Source organism: Lutra lutra, chromosome 10 (genome assembly GCF_902655055.1).
Source record: "Lutra lutra chromosome 10, mLutLut1.2, whole genome shotgun sequence".
Taxonomy (NCBI): Eukaryota; Metazoa; Chordata; class Mammalia; order Carnivora; family Mustelidae; genus Lutra; species Lutra lutra.
Genome location: NC_062287.1, coordinates 98,283,042 through 98,306,040, shown reverse-complemented (window position 1 = coordinate 98,306,040; position 22,999 = coordinate 98,283,042). Strand labels below are relative to the sequence as shown.

The 22,999-nt window shown below is 44.7% G+C and overlaps 1 protein-coding gene and 1 non-coding gene across 10 annotated transcripts in view; one reads left to right on the top strand and one right to left on the bottom strand.

Annotated features, from left to right (window-relative positions):
• AGBL2 (AGBL carboxypeptidase 2) overlaps positions 1–19,461 on the top strand; it is a 43,266-nt gene extending 23,805 nt beyond the window's left edge. For 4 of the 9 annotated variants that reach the window (XM_047690625.1, XM_047690623.1, XM_047690626.1 and 1 more), the window contains 11 exons: positions 526–1,308; positions 3,182–3,338; positions 5,150–5,276; positions 5,866–5,966; positions 6,988–7,118; positions 10,963–11,029; positions 13,440–13,565; positions 14,043–14,150; positions 16,941–17,024; positions 17,335–17,420; positions 18,503–18,720. In XM_047690625.1, the coding sequence (XP_047546581.1) occupies positions 526–1,308; positions 3,182–3,338; positions 5,150–5,276; positions 5,866–5,966; positions 6,988–7,118; positions 10,963–11,029; positions 13,440–13,565; positions 14,043–14,150; positions 16,941–17,024; positions 17,335–17,420; positions 18,503–18,659 (1,927 nt within the window). In that variant the 3' untranslated portion in view covers positions 18,660–18,720. The other 5 variants (XM_047690631.1, XM_047690627.1, XM_047690624.1 and 2 more) reach the window with 4 other exon arrangements.
• A 319-nt stretch (positions 19,462–19,780) lies between these two features.
• Positions 19,781–19,886, bottom strand: LOC125080261 (U6 spliceosomal RNA). The gene has a single exon (XR_007121284.1). It is a non-coding gene; the product is annotated as a U6 spliceosomal RNA (small nuclear RNA).
• Positions 19,887–22,999: the final 3,113 nt, after the last annotated feature.

Genomic DNA, 22,999 nt, shown 5'->3' with positions numbered 1-22,999 from the left:
TTTGTTTATTTTCCTATGACAGTACTACAGATTTATCTCCTTATTTTTAATAATTCATATTATTCATTTTCTTTTTTTCTTTTTTTAAAAGATTTTATTTAGGGATGCCTGGGTGGCTTAGTTGTCTTATTTATTTGTCAGAGAGAGAGAGACAGCGAGAGAGCACAAGCAGAGGGAGAGGCAGGCAGAGAGAGAAGGAGAAGCAGGCTCCCGCCAAGCAAGGAGCCCAACACGGGGCTCAATCCCAGGACCCCGAGATCATGACCTGAACCCATACAGATGCTTAGCCAACTGAGCCACCCAAGCAACACCCCCAAGCAAACTTTCTTTACCTAAATTTCTTCCAGCCTTATAGTATGAGTAGGGGGACCATGTAAATTAGAAAATTAAGGCTTAATGTAGCAGTCTTTCCTGTTGTAATAAGATCTGTTTTTGCCAGGGGGAAACAACACTTTTTTGGATTTGCTTTTTGAGGGGGGAGGGATGTGAGGTGACAGAGACAGTCTTCAATTTTCTCCATTACAGAGATACCTATGAGTATGAACTCACCTTGCGAACTGACCTCTACACAAACAAACACACTCAGTGGTTTTATTTTCGGGTTCAAAACACTAGAAAAGATGTGACCTACCGCTTCACCATTGTCAACTTGCTAAAACCCAAGAGCCTTTATACTATAGGGATGAAGCCACTCATGTACTCCCAACTGGATGCCGACACCCACAACATTGGCTGGAGGAGAGAAGGAAAGGAAATCAGGTACTTCAAGAACAACACGGAGGATGGGCAGCAGCCCTTTTACTGTCTTACGTGGACCATCCAGTTTCCGCATGACCAGGACACATGCTTCTTTGCTCACTTCTACCCATATACGTACACTGACTTGCAGTGCTACCTGCTGTCTGTGGCTAATAACCCGGTCCAGTCTCAGTTCTGCAAACTCCGAACGTTATGCAGGAGCCTAGCAGGAAATACCGTCTACCTGCTCACCATCACCAACCCATCCCGGACCCCGCAAGAGGCGGCTGCAAAGAAAGCTGTGGTCTTGAGCGCCCGAGTCCACCCTGGAGAAAGTAATGGCTCGTGGATCATGAAGGGCTTTTTGGACTTCATCCTTAGCAACTCCCCAGATGCCCAGCTCCTCAGAGATATCTTTATCTTCAAAGTGGTTCCTATGCTAAATCCAGATGGAGTGATTGTGGGGAATTACCGGTGTTCTCTGGCAGGAAGGGACTTAAACAGGCATTATAAAACCATTCTGAAGGAGTCCTTCCCTTGCATCTGGTACACCAGGAACATGATCAAAAGGTGAGCCCCTTGACCTGTTGATCTTCCTCCGAATGCTGTGAGCACCGTCTGATGGGTGCGGGGGCTCTTCTTACGTAGGACTCAGGCATGGCTTCGGAGACTGTCTTTACTGTTCTGTTTGCAGTCATATAGGTGTGCTCAGTTCCAAACTTTTAAGTCCTGTTTTATCTTTCTTTTCAAAGATTACATTTATTTATTTGAGAGAGAGAGAATATGAGCAGTGAGAGGGGCAGAGGGAGAAGCTGACTCCCCGCGGAGCAGGGAGCCCGACACGGGGCTCTATCCCAGGACCCTGGGATCATGACCTGAGCTGAAGGCAGACGCTTAACTGACTGAGCCACCCAGGCACCCCAAGTCCTGTTTTACCTTTGGGCTGAAACTGAACATGCAACATTTCAGCTAGAGGCATTTCTCTTATTAGTGAAACAATGGAATAGAGAGTTCAGAAGTCAGAGAAGTTCATAGGCCTTCGTCATGAGGCCTGTGTAGTAATAATACCAGCACCTAACAATCAGGCAGTATTTGTGTAGAGGGGACAGATGATACTCTCAGTGCTTTACACACAGGACCCATGGAGTCTTCACATTAACTCTCTGACGCAGGCACATTCAGTATCCCCCCATATATAAACGGTGAGGAAATTAAGTCCACAAAAGTTTAAGCAACTTGCCTAAGGTCACAGAGCTAAAAAGTGACAGAGTAGATATTTGAACACAGGCTCTCAGGTTCCAGAGTCTGAGTTCTTTATTACCTCTTATATTGCCTCTCATAAGGAAAGAATAGTAAGTAAATCAGTTAATATTTTCCAAGCTTCTGTGAAAGCAGTTGAAGGCTATGATGGAATGGCACCCACCTTACCGGAAATGGAACCATAGCACAGAAGAATATGTGAGCGCACACACCTCATAACCGTATCTGTGGCGGGGGTGGGGCGGGGGGAGTCGTGTGGGGCTGGTAGGCAAAATGGCTAAGAGCATGTGCTTGGAAGTCAGACAGGCCTGGCTTCGAGACCTGGTGTTGCTTCGGGCTTGTTCTGTGACTTGGCAGCGATCGTACCTCTCTGTGCTTCAGTTTTCCCCTCTGTAGAGTGGGGCTCAGCTCGCCTGCCTTGGGTGGTTAGCTGTGAGGAGGAAATGGGAGGGTCCGTGTCATCTGTCTAGCACAGTGCCCTCACGCTGTGAGTGTGTGGCATTACTGTCCTCCTCCTCCTCATGGAGAAGTTGACCATGTTTGGAAGATTGAGCCAGGTGTCTGGGTGACGAGGAGACAGAGGAGCTGAGCCTTACAGGAACTGGTGCTGGAAAGTCAGGGACCCAGGCTTTCTTTGTTTCTTTTCTTCATCTGGGCACTTACACCTCTCTCCTTCTGTCCCTCTTTTTTTTTTTTTTTAAGATTTTATTTATTTATTTGACAGAGAGAGACAGCAAGAGAGGGAATACAAGCAGGGGGGGTGGGAGAGGGAGAAGCAGGCTTCCTGCCAAGCAGGGAGCCCGATGCGGGGCTTGATCCCAGGACCCTGGGATCATGACTTGAGCCAAAGACAGACGCTTAACGACTGAGCCACCCAGGCGCCCCTACTTCTGCCCCTCTTTCACCAGGTCTGCCCCTAGATTTCCTCCACTTCATTGTTAGCTTACACAAGGCCTATCCACCACTCCCTTCCACAGCAGGGTGTTTCCATCCCAAGTCCCTCTGACCGTCAGGGGCAAGGACTGCTGGTAGCATGTTTATAGCAGTGGCCAAGAATGGAGATAGGGTTCTTTGAAGGGGTTTACATTTTCTTTAGAGGGACAGTAGCAAGACAAACGTAGATCCTTGATGATTGTCATGTATTTGGATGTCTACTAAGTCCTTTGTTTGCCCCCCTCAATAGACTTCTGGAAGAAAGGGAGGTTCTCTTGTATTGTGATTTCCATGGTCACAGCCGCAAGAATAATATCTTCTTGTACGGCTGTAATAGCAACGATCGCAAGTACTGGCTTCATGAGCGCGTCTTTCCTTTAATGCTAAGCAAAAATGCACCAGATAAGGTAAGCACATAAGGTAATTTCCCATCCATTGACTAAGGAAGACAAGAACTCACTGCATCCTATATGCCACTTTACTTTTCATTATCTTAGATAAATCCCAACAACCTGGAACTCAAGAATTTACTCTGTTTTTTGTTTTTACAATACAATGATTCAATAGTTCTACACATTATTCAGTGCTCATCATGATAAGTGTACCCTTAATCCCCTTGATCTATTTCACCCATTCCCCCACCCACCTCCCCACTGGTAACCACCAGTTTGTTCTCTGTACTGAAGACTCTACTTTTTTGTTTGTCTCTTTTTTCCTTTGTTTTGTTTTGTTTCTTAAATTCCACATACCAGTGAAATCATATGGTACTTGTCTTTCTCTATTTCACATAGCGTCATACCCTCTAGATCCACCCATGTTGTTGCAAATGTCAAGATCTGAGTTGTATTTCATTGTAGATCTATACTACAGCTTTCTCCACTCATCATTAATGGGCACTTGGGTTGCTTCCACATCTTGGCTATAATAAGTAATGCTGCAATCAACATATGGGTGCACATATCTTTTTGAATTAGTGTTTTGTTGTCATTGGGTAAATACCCAATAGTGGAAGTACAGGATCATATGGTGACTCTCTTTTTAATTTATTGAGGAACCTCCATACTGCTTTTCACAGTGGCTGCACCAGTCTGCATTCCCACCAACACTGCACGAGGTTTCCTTTTCCTCCACTTCCTCACCAAGAAAGACATCCTTTCTTGTCTTTGACTCTAACTGTTCTGATGGTATAAGATGATATCTCATTGTGGTTTTGATTTGTATTTCCCTAATGATGAGTGATACTGAGGATCTTTTTGTGTGTCTCTTGGGACTTCAAGAATTGAGAAAGGTGTGGCTTTAAGAATCACTCTGTGTAGGGGTGCCTGGGTGGCTCAGTCTGTAGTATCTGCCTCTTGATTTGGGTTCAGGTCATGATCTCAGGGTTGTGGGATCAAACCCACATGAACTTCACACTCAGCAGGGAGTCTGCTTGAGATTCTCTCCCTCTCCCTCTGCTCCTAATAGAACCACTCGATTCCAGGGTGCACTACTTTAAAACCCTAGTTGGTGAGGGAACTTCCAACTGTAAAGCATTTTCAGCAGGATAAGATAGGTTGGGATGGCTGCCAAGTGTATGTTACAAACTCCAAGTAAGGAAAGAGAGTTGGGGTGGTCATGAAAGACAGTGGGGGATATTGGACTCTGAGCCAAGAACATCATGTGAGAGGGAGTTAGAATTCCAGGCAGAGTTTACAGGGGTGAGGCATACCCGAATCACAGATAGAGGATAAACCCAACCAGAGCCAAGGGCTCTAGTTGGGGAGAGATAGAAAATAAACCTTAGAAAAGTCAGCTAGTGTCTTGAATGTCAAAGTAAGCCAGGATTCCCAAACAGGACTTCAAGGCACCCTAGTCCTGCAAAATGTCCCCAGGAAAGGTGGGGAGGGGAAGAAAAGGTCACAGGCAGTAAGAAACAGAATCTACCTTCTCTGCTTTGGAGATTCACAGTCTACAATAGCATACTAAATGCTCTGAGAAGTCCTGCACAGGAAGTCTGTGTAATTTTATTAGTCCTTCCTCCTCCTGAGCAACATGACTGTAGAATTCATTTCTCCTCTGTAATACCTGTTAACATCCCATAGAATTGCTATTTTATAGAACATACTTTAAGAAATAATATACAGATCCCTGGGAAACCATTCTCGTATCCTGTCAATGACTCTAAGGCATCTTGTGTTTGCTAGTTTATGTTTAGCAGTGGATTTGGGTTTCTCTTTAGTTCTCTTTTCAGAGTTGTAACTTTAAGGTGCAGAAGTGCAAGGAAGGCACAGGCCGAGTCGTGATGTGGCGCATGGGCATCCTCAACAGCTACACCATGGAGTCCACTTTTGGGGGGTCCACCCTGGGTAAGCTCTCTTGTACGTCATAGGTCAGCCTGGTAAGGGGAAGCCAAGCAAAGCACGGAGGGCATGAAATCCTTTCAAACGCTGGAAAAATGACTGACCTTGAGGATTTTCCTAACTGCACCTTCTGCCGAATTTGACCAACCTAAATATGAGGGCGAAATGTTACCCTTGACGGGGCAGCACAGCATAGTGCCTGCTCAGGACCTGGAGTCAGGCAGCTCTGGGTTTGACTTTCAGTTCCACTTGGGATCCGGCTAAGTCACTTAACTCTGTGAACCTCTTTTTTTTAAACTTAGCAATAACAGTAGCACCCGCCTTGTAGGTCCTACCCAATGAGCTAATGTGCATAAAGCCATTGGCACAGCGCCTACCACGGAGTAAAACTTCGGTAACTATAGCCATGTGACTGCAGACTTTTCCTCATTGTCAAAGATTCTTCTGAACCAAGCCAGAACTACAAGGAGAAAGACCCTGTCCAGAAGCACAATATTCTAGAATCAAAGATGGTGTTGTTAAGGAGGTATTCATAAATTAGACCACATTTGCTCATTCAGATTTGATAAGAAATGTTTATGATTTTTTTTTTCAGGCAATAAAAGAGATACTCACTTTACCACTGAGGATCTAAAGTCTCTAGGTTACCATGTTTGTGACACCCTTCTGGATTTCTGTGATCCTGACCGAACCAAGGTAAAAATGGGCTTTCAAAAACTGTGGTGATGCTACTATGATCAGTTTTACATGGGTCCAAGGTCAGCCCAGTGAGATTATAGGTGGTCTTTATTTTCCTCTTACTATCATTCTTAAAAGTTTTTATTATCAATGAAAGTAAGAAAGCCCCCAGCCCGCACACCCTCCATCAATGGCAAGACCTCATAACTCGCCCAGAAGGTAGGAGCCTTCTTGCCGACTATCCATCAGCACACCTCTCTCTCACTTTGCTTCTCGGAAAAGCGAGGGTCCTTTCTCTTCTCCAAAACCAACCCTGCCCTTTACACACTTGCCAGCCCCCACTCCGCGGCCTCCCTAATGTCATGCCTCATTCCTTCCCTCCTCCATTTTCTGTGTCCTCGGTTTTTTCGTCTTCTTACTTCTTCCCGTCAACCACACGTGTTCTCAGCCGCCCCAGTCCTGACTCCTGCGTGGGTTTCATCCGGCCATGTTTCTCCAGCGGAGGCAGGAGGGTACTCTTAGTTCCCTTTATTGCTCAGCTACTTAAAAGGGAGTTTGTGCTCATGGGCTCTATCTAACTCCTCTCATGCCCCCTCTCAGATGGCCCTGGGGACACTTACACAGACTGCTCTGGGTGCAACTGTTTACGAAAACATATCTAAAGGAGAATGCGACCACAGCATGGCCTGTGAAATCACATCTGGCATGGGCCAAAGTCTGAATGACCCCATTCTAACGTTTCCTTTTTTGCTATTCAAAAAAAATAAAATAAGTTAGACCTTTGCATTATTTAAGAAGCTTATTATTGTCTATAGCCAGGGAAAAGTACCTAAAGCAGTGTTCACTGATGTTCTGCCTTAGAAACACTTGCTACCGCTCATGTAATTTATATGTTAACATGTCCTTATTAACAGAGGTGACAGCCCACTCATCGTTATGTTCCCAGCAATAAATAAAGTGCCTTTCAGCATATACTTAGTAAATATTTGATAAATAAATCAATGGATAATCAAAAATGTTCTTTTTTCCACTTCCACAGTTCATGCAGTGTTTGGCAGAGCTTAAAGAGCTCTTACAACAGGAGATCCATAAGAAATTCAATGAACTTGGACAAGATATGGATTTAGAAGGAAGTTGGAGTGACATCTCTCTGTCTGACATTGAATCCAGGTAACAAATTTCATTTCAGAGAAAAACCAGAGAAGTTCTTTTTTTTTTTTTAAGGCTTTATTTATTTATTTGACAGAGAGAGACACAATGAGAGAGGGAACACAAGCAGGGGGAGTGGGAGAGGGAGAAGCAGGCTTCCCGCTGGGTCACGGGGTTCAATCCTAGGATCCTGACCCAAGCTGCAGGCAGATAATTAATGACTGAGCCACCCAGGCGCCCCTATTTTTTTTTGTTATTGTTGTTTGTTTGCTCTGCTGTTTCATTGGTTTTGAACCTCAGATGCAAAATATTGAATAAATCATGGCACGCTTAAATATATCATTTCTTCAGCAACTATGTATTGAGTGCCTGTTCTCTGACAGCCTCATTTCTTGAGTTAGGGAGATGAGCAGGCAATACATGTAGGGCCTTTAGGCAATTGTAAAGCCTTTGTCTTTTACTCCAAGGAGGTGGAAAGCCTTTGGAAGGTTTTAAGTAGAGAAGTGTCATGTCTGACTTGAGTTTTAGTTTCAGTAGGAATACCCTGGCTGCTATGTGGAAAATAGATTGTGAAGAGGAAAGGTGTAAGCAGGAACAGTCATTAGGAGGCTCTGGCAATAATACAGGTAAATACAGATGGTGGGCTAGACCTGAGTAGTTGTAGTAGTGGTTGGGGGTGTACGAATTGGTTGGATTCTAGATACATTTTGAAGTCTCAAACAGGATTTTCTTATGGCTTTTATATGAAGCATGAGAGAAGGAGAATGTGTCCATAATTGGTTGAATGGAGTTGCCTTTTACCAAGATGGGGAAGATCAAGGGGGTGGAGAAGATTAGGGGAGAGATGAAGACCCAGAAGCAAGTGTTAGGCACATTCAGTCTGAGCTGTCGATTAGATATCGAAATGGAGATATTGGATGGGCAGTTGAATATATGAGTCTGGAGTTCAGTGGCGAGGTCAAATAGGGTCATCACTAGATAGGTGATATTTAAACCTTAAGACTAGGGATACCTGGGTGTCTCAATCGGTTAAGCATATGATTCTTGGTTTTGGCTCAGGTCATGATCTCAGGGTTGTGAGATCAAGCCCTGCATCGAGCTCCGAGCGGGGTGTGGAGTCCGCTTGAGATTCTCTCCCTCTCCCTCTGCCCCTTTCCCTGCTCACATGCGTGCACATTCTCAAATAATTAAATAAAATCTTTTGAAAAAAATAAATAAAAAGATAAATAAGCCCTAAGACTAGATGAGATCCCAAGAGAGCAAGTGCAGACAGAGCAAAGAGGAGGTCCAAGTCTAAGCTCTAAAAGGTCACAGAGATGAGGAGGAGCCAGGAAATGAGTGAAAAATCCAGGATCCTACAATGGCCTCCAGGTTATGGGAGCTAGCCATCTCCTTACAACCTCCATCCTCACCCTCTCACACACTGCTACAGCTACACTGGCCTCCTCACTCTTCTTCAGACTTGCTGGGCCCTGTTCTGCCTCAGGGCCTTTGTGCTAGCAGTCCCAGCTGCCTAGAATGCTCTTCTCCCAGATATCTGTGTGCTCATTCCTCACCTCCTTCAAGTCTTTGTTTAAATGTCAACTTTTTCAATGTGGCCTACTCTTGTTACTCTAATACTGCCACTTGCTCCCCTGCCTTTGCCTTCCTGCCATTCATTCCCTGTCCCCCAGAGGTGCTCTACTTTTTCCCAAAGCATTTCATCACCTCTGTCCTTCTATGTCATTTACATCTTTATTGTGTTTATTATGTATTGTCTGTGTCCCCCTATGAAGATGTGGGTCTGCAAGGTCAGAGAGCTTTATTTTGTTCACCTCTATCTCATGCACCTAGAACTGTACCCAGCCCATAGGGAGAGCTCAATACATATTTGTTGAATTAATTTAGTGTGTAGGATATCACCCCCACCCTAGTCATCTCCACAAGTATTTTAGGAAGCCCTCAGGTGGCTGGGTGTTTCACAGGTATTCAAGTACCCCTTCTACTCCAGCTTACTGGCCAATGTGCCCCAAGCCTGCCCTGGCTGCCCTCGTTCAGGTTCCTGGGCTGGACATGGCAGTCCTCCTCCAGAGGAGGCGCTATAGACCGCAGCGGGCAGGGCAAAGGGGCTGGCTGTCTGTCCTACTCTATGTGGCACACATGGATGGACATCTGGGCCCTGGAGTAGTTCTGCTGGCTGGATCTCCCAAATGTCTTCTTAGGAACCTTAAATCAGAGCGTCAGGCTAGCCAGTGTGCCCATTCGCTATGTTGCTGCCTCCACTTTCCCAGAATTCTCTGCCTTGCTCTCAGGGACCCCTGCACGAACCACGCTGCACTTTCAGCTTCAAAAACAAAATGCCCCTGCATGTCAACCCATTAGGATAGAGCCCAGGGGAAGTCAACTCAGAAACAGGGAGACTGCATTCTAGCCAGCCTAGCAGGGGTACTCTGATACAGCGAGTTAAAAATGATTGAAAGCAGTTTGCCAGCGTCTGCATCAGGAAGCCAGCTAGCAGAACCCTCCATGGGGCTCCACTCGCCCATTCTCACTGTGATGCAGAAAAGCAGACTGTGAGTGTCCAACCCTGTGTGTGCACCCACACAGTCTTCAACATTTTCTGGGGCAGACTGCATCTAATGCTTTTGTCTTGTTTATTAAAGTCTTCTGTTATCTCTGAAAGGGACTTCAGAGACTATTATCCAATGGCCTCAAAGGCTTACTATTCAGACTAGAAAAGCCTTTCGAGAACACGGAATGGGGAATTAGATCAGAGAAGAGAGGGCTTTCTTCCTGCTGCTTTACTGTGGGGTTCCTCATTGTGCACCGAAGAGAGGGAGGGGGAGCGTGAACAGGATGAAAGGTGTGAGAAAAAGAATGGTTTGAAATGCCATCTTTTCCCAGGAGATCTGAGTTTTGTGATTTTTTTTTAATGTATGGAGACTGTGTGGTAGAGCACAGCTCCCAGTTCTAGCCAGCCACACCCCAGGAAAGGGAAAATACAATGTGACACTTGAACAGTGGATGTGATGAAGGCAGCAAGGTGGATTATCTGAGCCCTCGTTCTTCATAGCCTTTGCAGGAAGGGGGCTGACCGTTTGTGAGGGAAGACTTTAGGTCAGTCTGGACATGCATCCGCAACTTTTGAAGCAGGAATTGGGGTGATGAAAGTAATGCCTCTGGTCCCCAACCTACAGATTCCTTGCTATCAAATATGTTTATGTGTGTATTCAACACAGTTTTTTTTTTTCTTAAAGAGTTTATCCATTTATTTGACAGAGAGATCACAAGTAGGCAAAGAGGCACCAGAGAGAGAGAGAGGGAAGCAGGCTCCCTGCTGAGCAGAGGGCCCAATGTGGGGTTGATGCGGGGCTCGGTCCCAGGACCCTGGGATCACGACCTGAGCCGAAGGCAGAGGCTTAAACCACTGAGCCACCCAGGTGCCCCTCAACACAGTTTTTAAGAGTACCTGGTAGGATTCTTGCTCTTTGAACTGGTCCTGGCCAGACAGGAATGAATGAAACCCTGCTTTCAAACAAATCATCGTCCCCTGGTCTTGCCCGGGGCTGCACACTGAGAATCTTCCAGCCTCTCACTGTCGCTGCCCAGGGCACCTTGGCCCACCTGGCCAGTATTTATTTTGCCACACGGATTGCTAAGTCCTTGGGGTCAGGGGCTCTGCTCTCGATGCACTGCCTGGAATGCAGTACACATTCAGGATGAATGAATAAACATGCCTGTCAAGAATTCTTAGGCATCGAAATGCAGGCATTGGGGGCAAGTAGCAGACTTGATGTCCTAATCCCATGCTGCCAGTCTGCTAAATGTTCCCCTTCCTAGACATTAATAACAGGTATTTCCCTTTCCTCTTTCCTTTTGGAAACAGCACCAGTGGTTCTGACAGTTCCCTCTCGGACGGTCTCCCTGTTCACCTACTGAACATAGCACATGAGGTAAGATGGGATAGACCATCACCCCAGGAAGGAGCAGCCGTAAGGAAAGTATGACCCTCCGGGATAATTTGGTGGAATGTCCCAGATAAAATCTATAGAAAAGGGGCGCCTGGGTGGCTCAGTCAGTTAAGCTTCTGCTGTCAGCTCAGGTCATGATCTCAGGGTCTTGGGATCGAGCCCCACATGGGGCTTCCTGCTCTGCAGGGAGCCTGCTTCTCCCTCTGCCTGCCACTCCCCCTGCTTGTGCTCTCTCCCTCTCTCTTTCTCTGCCAAAATAAATAAATAAAATATTTTTAAAAAATAAAATAAAATATGTAGGAAATATAGCAGTGGTATCTTAACTGGTTACCCTGCCCTAGAATCTTTCATTTTGCCTTTATAACTTTCCTTTTAAAAATCTAGGGGAGGGGCGCCTGGGTGGCTCAGTGGGTTAAAGCCTCTGCCTTCGGCTCAGGTCATGGTCTCAGGGTCCTGGGATCGAGCCCCACATCGGGCTCTCTGCACAGCGGGGAGCCTGCTTCCCCCTCTCTCTCTGCCTGCCTCTCTGCCTACTTGTGATCTCTGTCAAATAAATAAATAAATCTTTTTTTTTAAAATAAATAAATAAATAAATAAAATAAAAATCTAGGGGAAAGGGACACGTAGGTGGCTCAGTTGTTAGGCATCTGCCTTTGGCTCAGGCCCTGATCCCAGGGTCCTAGGATCAAGTCTCACGTTGGGCTCCTTGCTTGGTGGGGAGGCTGCTCCTCCCTCTCCCATTCCCCCTGCTTGTGTTCCCTCTCTTGCTGTGTCTCCTCTCTCTGTCAAATAAATAAATAAAATCCTTTTTTAAAAAGTCTGGGGGAAAATCTAAGGGAAAAAATGTGAGGATTCCATGTTTATTACAAAGTTCACTAAAATGAAAAAAAGTTTAACTAAAAGTGAAAACCATCTTAAGAAATAAGGGTTGTTAAAAATGACCCATACTTATTTATTTATTTAAGATTTTATTTTTATACTTCTTTCTCTATACCCAACACGGGGCTCGAAATCATGACCCCAAGATCAAGAATTGCATGCTCCACTGACTGAGCCATCTAGGCAGCTTGACCCATACATTTTTAAAAAAGTGTTTCTCTGTTCATGTAGTTGTAGATAGTTTTTTATACTTCCATATATTGTTTTTTGTCCCATCTTATTCACAGACTTTTTCTTATGTAGATGATATAAAAGCTTTACAAACAACAAAATATTTGTTACAGTTCGTTATGCACATGATTTCCTAGTTGCATTAAGAAATGTCTCCTTCGGAGGGCACCTGGGTGGCTCAGTGGGTTAAAGCCTCTGCCTTTGGCTCAGGTCATGATCCCAGGGTCCTGGAATCAAGCACCACATCGAGCTCTTTGCTCAGCAGGGAGCCTGCTTCCCTTCCTCTCTCTCTGCCTGCCTCTCTGCCTACTTGTGATCTCTGTCTGTCAAATAAATAAATAAAATCTTAAAAAAAAAAAAAAGAAATATCTCCATCATTAAAAAAAAAGAAAGAAAGAAAGAAATAGTTCCATCATAAGTTGAGCTGGAGGCTGAGTCAGGTGGAGGCAGCCAAATCGGACTGGACCCTGCAAGTTTTTCAGCTGGATTTACAACATCAGTATAAGCTTCACCACACCATAGGTCCCCAGATAATTGGTCCTGAGCTTTACTTGCTTAATTAGTAAAGCCACCTCATGGTAATAGCCAAACTGAACCTTTTAAATTAAAAAATAATTTTTTTTTAAGGGAGAGAGAGGGTGAGCAGGGGTGGGACATGGGGGAAGAGCCAGAGGGAGCGGGAGGGAGAGAATCTTAAGCAGGCTGCTCCACAGCCAGCACGGAACCTAACAAGGGGCTCAATCCCACAACCCTGAGATTACGACTAGCGCTAAAGGAGTCGGGCACTTAACTGACCAAACCACCCGGGGGCCCCAGCCAAACTGAATCTTTTAACCACACACTTAATAATATTATCTGTAGCTGACATTATTGCCATAAGTAATCTGGTTTTATGTTGTGAAACACGGATACGTGGTTATTATATATATATATATATATATATATATATATATATATACATACATACATACACACGTGTAGGTATATATGTATATGTAGGTATATATATATATGTATACACACACACACACACACACACACGTAGGTGCCCCTTTGGCAGTATGCCTATAGTAGTAGGATTTGGGGACGTTAAATGGGGAGTGGATTCTGCTACGGAGGTAACTGAACTGTTTGTTCCCCAAACGAGCAGGAGTTCAGCACCATAGGGCCCACGTACTGGGTCAGCCGTTGTGGCTTGAGTGTCGGGTAGAAGCAGGCTCCCTGTGGGTGCCCTTATTTCTGGAATCCCCAGTGACGACTTCCTCTGTGCTTTCTGGAATAGGTGAATCAAAAAAAGAAGATGTATAAGAAGAAAAAAAAGAAGCCACTTCAGACGAGGAAACAGCGAAATGAACAGTATCAGAAAAATAATTTGATGAGGGAGTTAAAGTTAACAGAAGATATCCCGGTAAGAAGGCTCTGTTGCCTACCTCTGCCCTCTGGTCAAAGAGCATTCCATGGAGGGAGCAGGACAAGGAGATAAAGTTTACTCTAAACCAGAAGGGAATGGGGAATGGGGTAGAAGGAAGCTAATTTGAGTTCAGAGCTCTTCCATGAGTCCTCTGGACATCTCTGAGCAGATCTCAGCCTTGGCCCACTGATTCTGCACTACACTCTGGCATGGGTTTTGACCATGGTGGTTACCAGAGTAGTGGTGGCTGGAGCCAGTCCAGGCTTGCTGGGTAGCGGGGGTGTCCGGCCTCATCCAGTATAAGGAGGATGGGCTCCTTCCCAGTCTCCTCTCAGCTACCATCCCCACTCCACGCCCCTTGCTTCCTAACGATGAAAATGCTTTCAGACATGGAAGTTTTACTGTTGAGTGAATTGGGTAGATTAATTGCAATGGATCAGTTGAAAATATTCTCTTTGCACTCAATCCCTCCAGGAAAGGGCAGGGTTTGCTTCTACTCTGCAAAAGCAGCCTACCTTTTTCAGAAACTCAGAGAATGCCAATTCTTCCACGATGCGAAATGAAAAACCAAGGTTGAATGAGGTAGTAGTTTTGCTTGCTTTTTTTTTTTTAACTCTTTCATGGAAAATTTATCAGAACATTTTTTGGGTAATATATTTAAAGTGTACAATGTGGTATTTGATTTATTTACACATCATGAGAGGGTTCCCACCTGAGTTAATTAACACATCTACCACCTCAAGTAATTACTTTTTTTTTCTTTAATAACTGAAAGTTTATACCCTTTTACCATCTTCTCCCTATTTCTTTTTTTTTTTTTAAGATTTTATTTATTTATTTGACAGAGAGAAATCACAAGTAGGCAGAGAGGCAGGCAGAGAGAGAGGAGGAAGCAGGCTCCCTGCTGAGCAGAAAGCCCGATGCGGGGCTCGAACCCAGGACCTGGGATCATGACCTGAGCCGAAGGCAACGGCTTAACCCACTGAGCCACCCAGGCGCCCCATCTTCTCCCTATTTCCCCCACTCTCCAGCAACCACCATTCTACTCTCTGTATCTATGAGTTTGATCTTTTTTTTTTTTAGGTTCCACACATAAGTGATACCATGTGGTGTTTGTCTCTCTATGGCCACTTTCATTAAGTGTAATGCCCTCCAGGTTCATCCATGTTGTCACAAATGACAGGATTTTCTCCTTTTTTAAAACTGAATAACACTATTTGCAGATATTTTCTCTCATTCCATAGGTTTTCTTTTGGTTTTGGTTTTATTGGGGGGGTTAAATTTTTTTTAAAGTATCTCTACCCCAACCATGGGACTTGAACTCACAGAGTCATATGCTCTCCCAACTGAGCCAGCCAGGCACCCCTGCCTTCTGATTTTGTTAATGATTTCCTTTGCCGTGCAGAAGTTTTTAGTTTGATGTAGTCTCACTTGTTTATTTTTGCTTTTGGTGTCAAATCCAAAAAAATCATTGCCAAGGCCAATATCAAGGAGCTTATCCCCTCAGTGTTCTTCTAGGAGTTTTATGGTTTCGGGGCTTCAGTTTAAGTTTTTAATCCATTTTGAGTTGACTTTAGTGTATGGTACAAGATGGGGTATAGTTTCATTCTTTTGCATGTGGATATCTATTTTTCCTAATACCATTTATTGAAGAGACCTCTTTTCCCCATTGTATATATTGACTCTTTTATAAAAAATTAATGGATTGTATATTCGTGAGTTTATTTCTGAGTTCTCTATTCTGTTCCATCTTGGACTCTTTGTTGCAGATTCTCTGATTTTTCCAATTAGCAGGTCCCTTCCACCGGCTGAAGAATACAATAGGCCTCTATCTATGTCACCCTCCTGTCAATGCCACCAGGAGCAGGGGAATCTTAAAATTACTGGGGACATTGAAACTGCTTTGGATTAGACACTACTGAAGTCTAACAACCACTGGTGATTTGTGATTTTACACCTAGAACATAAAAACAGGCTGCTGCATCCTCTGTCTATCCCTCTGGTCAACAAATTGAACTGTGTTACCACTACATGCTTCACCTGCTACTGAGTGCTGGGAATGCAGCATTGAACAAAACACTATCTCTGCCTTAGGGACCTTGGAGTCTACTGGGGATTTTAACAAGGAAGCAGGAAATTATATCACAGAGTAGGATGAAGTAGGGGCACAGAGGAAAGGTGTGCAGTCATTTTTTAGTACTTTGGAATTGTGTGGCTCTAAAATCCTTGCTGGATTTAGTTTTTTAAGATTTATTTATTTTAGATTGAGAGAGAAAGAGAGAGAGCAAGGAGAGGTACAGAGGGAGAGGGAGAGAGAGAATCTCAAGCAGACTCCCTGCTGAGCGCAAAGCCTGATGTGGGGCTTGATCGCACGACCCTGAGATCATGACCTAAGCCAAAATACAGTACTGTGATGACTTATGCTCGAGGCACCTGGGTGGCTCAGTGGGTTAAGCCTCTGCCTTCAGCTCAGGTCGTGATCCCAGGGTCCTGGGATAGAGCCCCGCATCAGGCTCCCTGCTCAACGGGAAGCCTGCTTCCCCCTCTCACACTCCCCCTACTTGTGTTCCCTCTCTCACTGTGTCTCTCTCTGTCAAAAACCTTAAAAAAAAAAAAAAAAAAAGAGTTGGATGCTCAACCCACTGAGCCACCCAGGTGCTCCTTTGGGTTTTTTATGTATAAAAATAAGCTTTGGTGGGGCACCTGGCTGGCTCAATCAGAAGAGCATGCCACTCTTGATCTTGGGGTCATGAGTTCAAGACCCATGTTAGGCATAGGGATCACTAAAAATAAAAAATAAATTTTTAAAAAATGTTAAGTTTTGGTATACTAGTAGATAACTCTTAGTGGATAGGGTGGGAAACAGGCCCTTCTCATGCCGAATGCTACCCTTGGTTAGCAGGGATCTAAAGTGGTCCCACGGTGTTACACTGAAGAACCTCCACAGAGCATGGCCCGCATTGAGCGCCGTTCAGTGTCTAGTGTGATGGCGGCAAGAGCACAGCTTTCAAGTCTGTCTTGAGTTCAAATTCCAGCCTCACTATCGCTTTTCATGAGCTACTTAACCACTCCAGGACTTGGTTTCTGTATCTAAAATATTGGGGTAATAATACATGCATCATAAACATTGTTGAGAAAGTTAGATGTGAAACTGTGTGTCAAGTGCCTGCCATATGGTAGGCAATTCCATGAATATTAGTTTCCTCCTTTTCCTTGAATTATTATTCCTCTGTGGCTTGCCTCTCTTTTCCTGTTACAGTACTGTGATGACTTATCACGCAGGAATAAAAAACTCTCAGTGTCTATTCTGTGTAATGACACTTGTGCAAGTGGAAACGTTACTGAAAATGTGTTTGTTTATCTCCACCACAGCTACATGGGAAAGACAAAGGCAGCTCCCTGGACCCATTGAAAATGACCTCCTTGATTCTGACGAAGAATAAAGAGAGAATGCAGGTATTTCCCCTACTGTGTTTACGTGGATGCCAGCAGCTAATCTGATTTGGCTTTCAAGTGTGTGACATGATCTGGAGGGGGAGTGAGCCACAGCCCACAGTTTCACCTCCTAGGATTTGCTCTGCTCAGGTGACCATCTAAGCCACCCGACCGCCAAGGAACACAGCCCACAAGGTGCCGCAGGACGGGAGGAATCCCACCTCTAGCCCTGGAGAATTTAGTTTCATTTTAGCGAACGATTGTTAGGTGGCTGTCATTCTGTAAGTCCTTGGCAGCAGATAGTGAATAACGCAGCGGTTCTCGACCCTGGGAGATGTTAACAAGAACCCAGAGTGCCGCCGTCCATCATGAGGTGTTCCTCACGCCCACAGTTACCAGAGAGCGTTCTGTACTGAGGTTTGTGAATGATTTGCTTTTTTAAAAGAGTAAGTTAGAATGAGCTCGTATTCTTCCCTCTAATAACATCCCTCTTGCTCATTTTCATTTGCATTTTCTCTCCTGAGAAGGAGGGAAAAGAGGTGGAGAAACAGCTACGAATCTGTCGTGTCAGAGAGCCCTGAGGACTCTATGGGAGGGTGTGGCTCACGCGCACCCTGGGCGATAAAAGACTGAGAACCCCGACTCACATGGGTCTACCAGAGAGAGAATGGACAGTTCTCCCACGGGGAGGTCACTGCTGTCTTTCCAAGGCTGCTGTTTGGGACTTCTCAGATCCGTGCTCCCATATACCCGTCAGTATCTTCTGGAGACCCTCCAAGATGCGGGACCCCTGAGGACTGTGAGACAGGATCCCTCCCTTAAGGCAGCAATTCTCTAGGAGGGGTGGAAGATATAGTGCGATAACCATGGCATCACAGAGCCTGGAGAGCACTGGGAAGACAGGTGTAGGTAAATTCAAATCAAGGAGGATTTCTGTCCTGACAAGCGGGTGAGCCTAGAGCTGCCCACCGGTGGGTCCCCCCTCCACCGCCCCGAAGGCATTCACTGCAGGAGGTCTCCACGTTGCTCAAGCCACATCCCACCCATCCTCAGAACCTGCTAGTTAGGCTACAACATGCAACCAGGGATTCAGTTAAACCCAATGTAGCAGGGGAATGCCATCCAGTCTTTTACCTTTGCCTCCATTTTCTTCTTCTTCTTCTTTTTTTTTTTTTTTTTTTTTTTGATATTTTCTCTATTTGTTTAAGAGAGAGAGCATGAGCAGGGGGAGGGGCAGGGAGAGAAGCAGACTCCCACTGAGCAGGGAGCCTGACACAGGGCTCCATCCCAGGATCCTGTGATGACGGCCTGAGCAGAAGGCAGAGGCAGACGCTTAACCAACTGAGCTACCCAGGTGTCCCTACCTCCATTCTCTGGTGGAACATTTCTCTAGCGGAGACATAGGCATTTAACTCACATAGTAAATAAGCAGAGTCACAAACAGTGGGACAATCTCCTCTCTTGTAGATAAAGTTCTTCTCTTTGTGTAATGTCTTTAGAGTTTATGAAATGCAGTCATGGAACTATGGGCCATTAAGGACCTTTCTTCGGCTCTCTGAAGGCAAATGCTTGACTTCCCTCTGCCCCAGAACATCAACTACTTTCTACTTTGGTATTTGGGGGGAAATGCAAATACTTCTCACTAACTCCTTGTAAAACCAACCCAGCCCTAACTATAACTTTAGAAATCGCAACCTAAAGTGATTCAACTTTTATATCTTGTTTGCACAGACAGAGAAGCCAGGATTCACAGTGTCGTGCTCTCCAAAGAGAAGCACAAATCCCAGCCAAGAGCCGGTTCCAGATATGCAGCCAAGCTGGTCCAGGAACACATATCCTGCCACAAAGAGGGGCTGCGCTGCCATGACAGTGTACCCATCCTTGCACATATACACATACCCATAGGCTGCCACATTTTGGGTGAGACACGTTCTGTAATGAGGGGAGTTGTACGACTGGGAGCTACGTTCACTTGCAGTATACTGTGTGGCGTGTTCATTGTGCACTGACCTTACACTGTGTGCTTGCGTTGCATGCGTGCCCTCCTGATACATACCTCATGCATTAGATTACTTTTCTCATAAAGTAAAATTTTATTATGATGTTGAGAAAAGCTTCCTTTGTCAGAAATTGAAGTGTGTGCTCATGAACCTACAGCCCAGATATACCTCACTTTAACCAATAGACATTCTCTCTAAAATTATGCGCAAATCAATTTTAAGAGCTCAGATTCTATTTTAAACATATTCTGGGAGTGTGCTTTGTTAAAAAAAAAAAGTGTTGCATCAAAGCTTTCTAGCACCGAATGGTCAGTTAGTGATTTATCAGGTTTGCTCCTGCTGAGGTGTTACCACACAGAGAAAACAATTCATGTATTAGCCTGAGTTTAGTATGACTTATATTATGTTCAACACAGTTACGTACATTTCTTAGCCCACTGATTAAAATTCTTTCTCTCTAGCCAGTTGTTTCCTTTGATCTGTTAACTGCATCACCTTACATGAACGGGTGTTTTATATTTTTATCTCTCTCGTGAGCAGCAAGCACAGCCTGTCGACTGCAGCCTGTCGTGTCCACAATTCCAGTGTCTGCGCCTTTTTTTTTTTTTAATTAATAGACTTTATTTTGAGAACAGTTTTAAATTTACAGAAAAATTGAGGACATAGCTCAGGGAGCTCCCGAATACTGCCCACCCCACATCCCGCCTCACACACTGCGTGAATGTTTTTCAAGGTGATGATATCGGCCCAAGCTCTTTGTTGTTGTTTGGTTTGGTTTCTAATAGGGAACACCTCACGAATGTTCGTGGCTTCCTTCTGCAGGGGTCATGCTACTCTTCCCAGTATCTGTATCTCCTTGACTATATGCACTGCCAAAACAGGTGTCTGCCCTTGTCCTGTTCCATACCTTACTCACATGCTAAAACCTAAACTCACACCCAAAAACCCAGCATTTTAAGTATCTAGAAAGCAAACAGCCAAAACTCCACTTTTGTCCCTAAGAGGGTATCTTTCAAGGACAAGTCCCTAAACAGTTACAAACTGCTGAGGGCCAACCTTTGAAAGTTGTTCGGAAATACTTGTTTTTGCTTCAAATAATTTTGGAGAAAGTTTGTAAAAAGTATCCCAGTATGATGTTATTTTTGGAATCAAAAACCAAAATATGCAGGGGCGCTGGGGTGGCTCAGTTGGTTAAGCCTCCGACTCTTGATTTCAGCTCAGGTCATGATCTAAAGACTGAGATTGAGCCCCATATCCGGTTCCACGCTCAGCTCGGAATCTGCTTGTCCCTCTACCTCTGCTTCTCCCCCCTCTCATGCACTCTCTTTATCTCTAAAATAAATTTTAAAATAAAATCTTAAAAAATAAAATAAGTTAATCTTTGAAAAATCAGAATATGTGATCAGATTCTTCCTCAGAACTTATGGAATTTCTTTTTCTGTTTTTTTTTTTTTTTTAAGATTTTATTTATTTGAGAGAGAGAGCATGAGAAGAGGGAGGATCAGAGGGAGAAATGACTCTCTGCCAAGCAGGGAGCCTGATGTGGGACTCAATCCCAGGACCCTGGGATCATGACCTGAGCTGAAGGCAGTCGCTTAATGAACTGAGCCACCCAGGGATCCCGGAATTTATTTTTCATAAACCATGCCCTTTTATATTCAACACTGAGGATTTTATGGTCTGAGATGATTGGTCATAGTGAGTTGGCAATAATGTATAGAATAGAATCGTAATATAGCTTTTGTACTTCACCCATTAGACTACTTGGAGTGATGGAGTGATGAAATTTTGTCTGCTTAAGCAATCAAGATCTGTGCGGTTATGATTAGATTTTTTTTAATTCTTAAAAAAAAAAGAGAGAGATTTTAGGGGCACCTGGGTGGTTCAATGGGTTAGAGCCTCTGCCTTCAGCTCACGTCATGATCCCAGGGTCCTGGGACTGAGCCCCACATCAGGTTCTCTGCTCTGCAAGGAACCTGCTTCCTCCTCTCTCTCTGACTGCCTCTCTGCCTACTTGTGATCTTTGTCTGTCACATAAATAAATTTAAAAATCTTTAAAAAAAAAAAAGATTTTATTTGAAAGAATGAGAGCACGAGTGGGGAGAGGAGCAGGGAGAGGGAAAGAGAGAGAATCTCGAGCTCACTGTATGGTCAGCACAGAGCCCAACACGGGGTTCAGCATCACGACCCTGAGATCATGACCTGAGCTGAAGTCGAGAGTCAGACACTTAACCGACTGTGCCACTCAGGCGGCCCTTTAAGTCCTTTTTGAAAGGAAAAAACTTCCTGAGGTGGGGGCCAGAGGGAAAGCTTCCTGAGACGTGGTTTGGATGCTAAGATATTGAAGGGGCAAAAAGGAGAGAATCCATGCAGTCCAGGCACAGCCTCCACATCTAGTAATCGCCAAAAAGTGTTGCGGTTCGAGCTGAGCCCTGCTCAACGCACCACCCTGCAAAGGAGCAGCTACATATTTTCTTTAGAAGAGAGGCAAGTTTTCCTGCTCCGGTGATTAGGAAGAAGTGCCCCATCCGGTATTTACATGCTGCAGCCTCTGGCAGCCGAATGCCAGTCATTTCTCATCGTCCTTTTTTTTTTTTTACTTATTAGAGAGAATGGGAGAGAGCGGGCACAAGCAGGGGGAGCAGCAGGCAGAGAGAGAGGGAGAAGCAGGCTCCCCGTGGGCAGAGAGCCAGATGCAGGACTCCATCCTGGAACCTGAGAGCAGATGCTTAACCAACTGAGCCAGCCAGGTGCCCCTCATTGTGCTATTGGTAGGAAGCTGTGAGGGGTGCCTCTAGCTGGAAAGTTGAAAATGATAAACTAATTCATTCTGTGTGAACATCACAAATGCTACAGGACAAACAACCCAAAGCATCTTGATCACTAAGAGTGAATCAGGAGAATGGAATCAGGGAAAAGTAGAAAAAAGAGCATTTTAGTCAGGTCAGAGACCAAGATCAACTTGACATTCAACAGTTGTCAAAAAAGGTTAGGGTGAGGGGGTGGTGCCTGGCAGGCTCAGTGGTAGAACATGTGACTCTTGACCTGAGGGTTGTGAGTTTGAATCCCATAAAGATTAGTTAAAATATATACATATTTTTTAATGGAAAAGGGAAAAATAATGTATTTCATACTCTGTTTTCTTTATAAGTTAAATGCATAGTCACAGATAGCATTTAAGACTCAAGATGGATTTCAGGTGAACATGTTTTCTTTAGAAGTCTTATTTTGGGGACCACGTGGTCACTATTGAGGTTCTGTGTCAGTATTCCTTTCTGTCTTTGGAGAAGGGACACCTCTTAAAAGTGGCAGAAACAATTCCAAACAAGTAAGGTGATGACAGTGAGCATTCTGCTTAAGTTTCTGGTGGAACATTAGATACAGGAACTCTGTATGGACATACAGGCTCCTTGAAAAAAAAAAGTCTAGGTGCGTGTTTGTTTTTTCCATTTGTCGTTAAAAAGGTGCAACAGGGTGCCTGGGTGGCTCAGAGGGTTAAGGCTCTGCCTTTGGCTCAGGTCGTGGTCTCAGGGTCCTGGGATGGAGCCCCACATTGGGCTCTCTGCTCGGCAGGGAGCCTGCTTCCCTCTCTCTCTGCCTGCCTCTCTTCCTACTTGTGATCTCTCTCTCTGTGTCAAATAAATAAAAAAATAAAATCTTCTAAAAATTTTAAAAAGGTGCAAGAATTTTGGAGATCTCCTGGCACCTGGCCACTCTGATACTACCGTTGATCTCTGGCTTAGTGATGTCACCAATGTTGATCCCAGCTTTCAGCAAAAATGCCACACAAAAGGCTCTGCTTTACAGAAATAAAACTGCTACTTCTGGTTTTCCAGGCTGTTCTCAGACTAGTTGTGCTCTCATTCCCTAGAATAGCAGAGATGTTTCCAGAGCTCAGAGACTTGGCACTTTCTGCACAGGATACCTTTGATGCCAGAAAGCTTACTCTGTCCTTTAAGCTACAAAGGCAAACTATAAGGCATGGCTGGGTTTAGC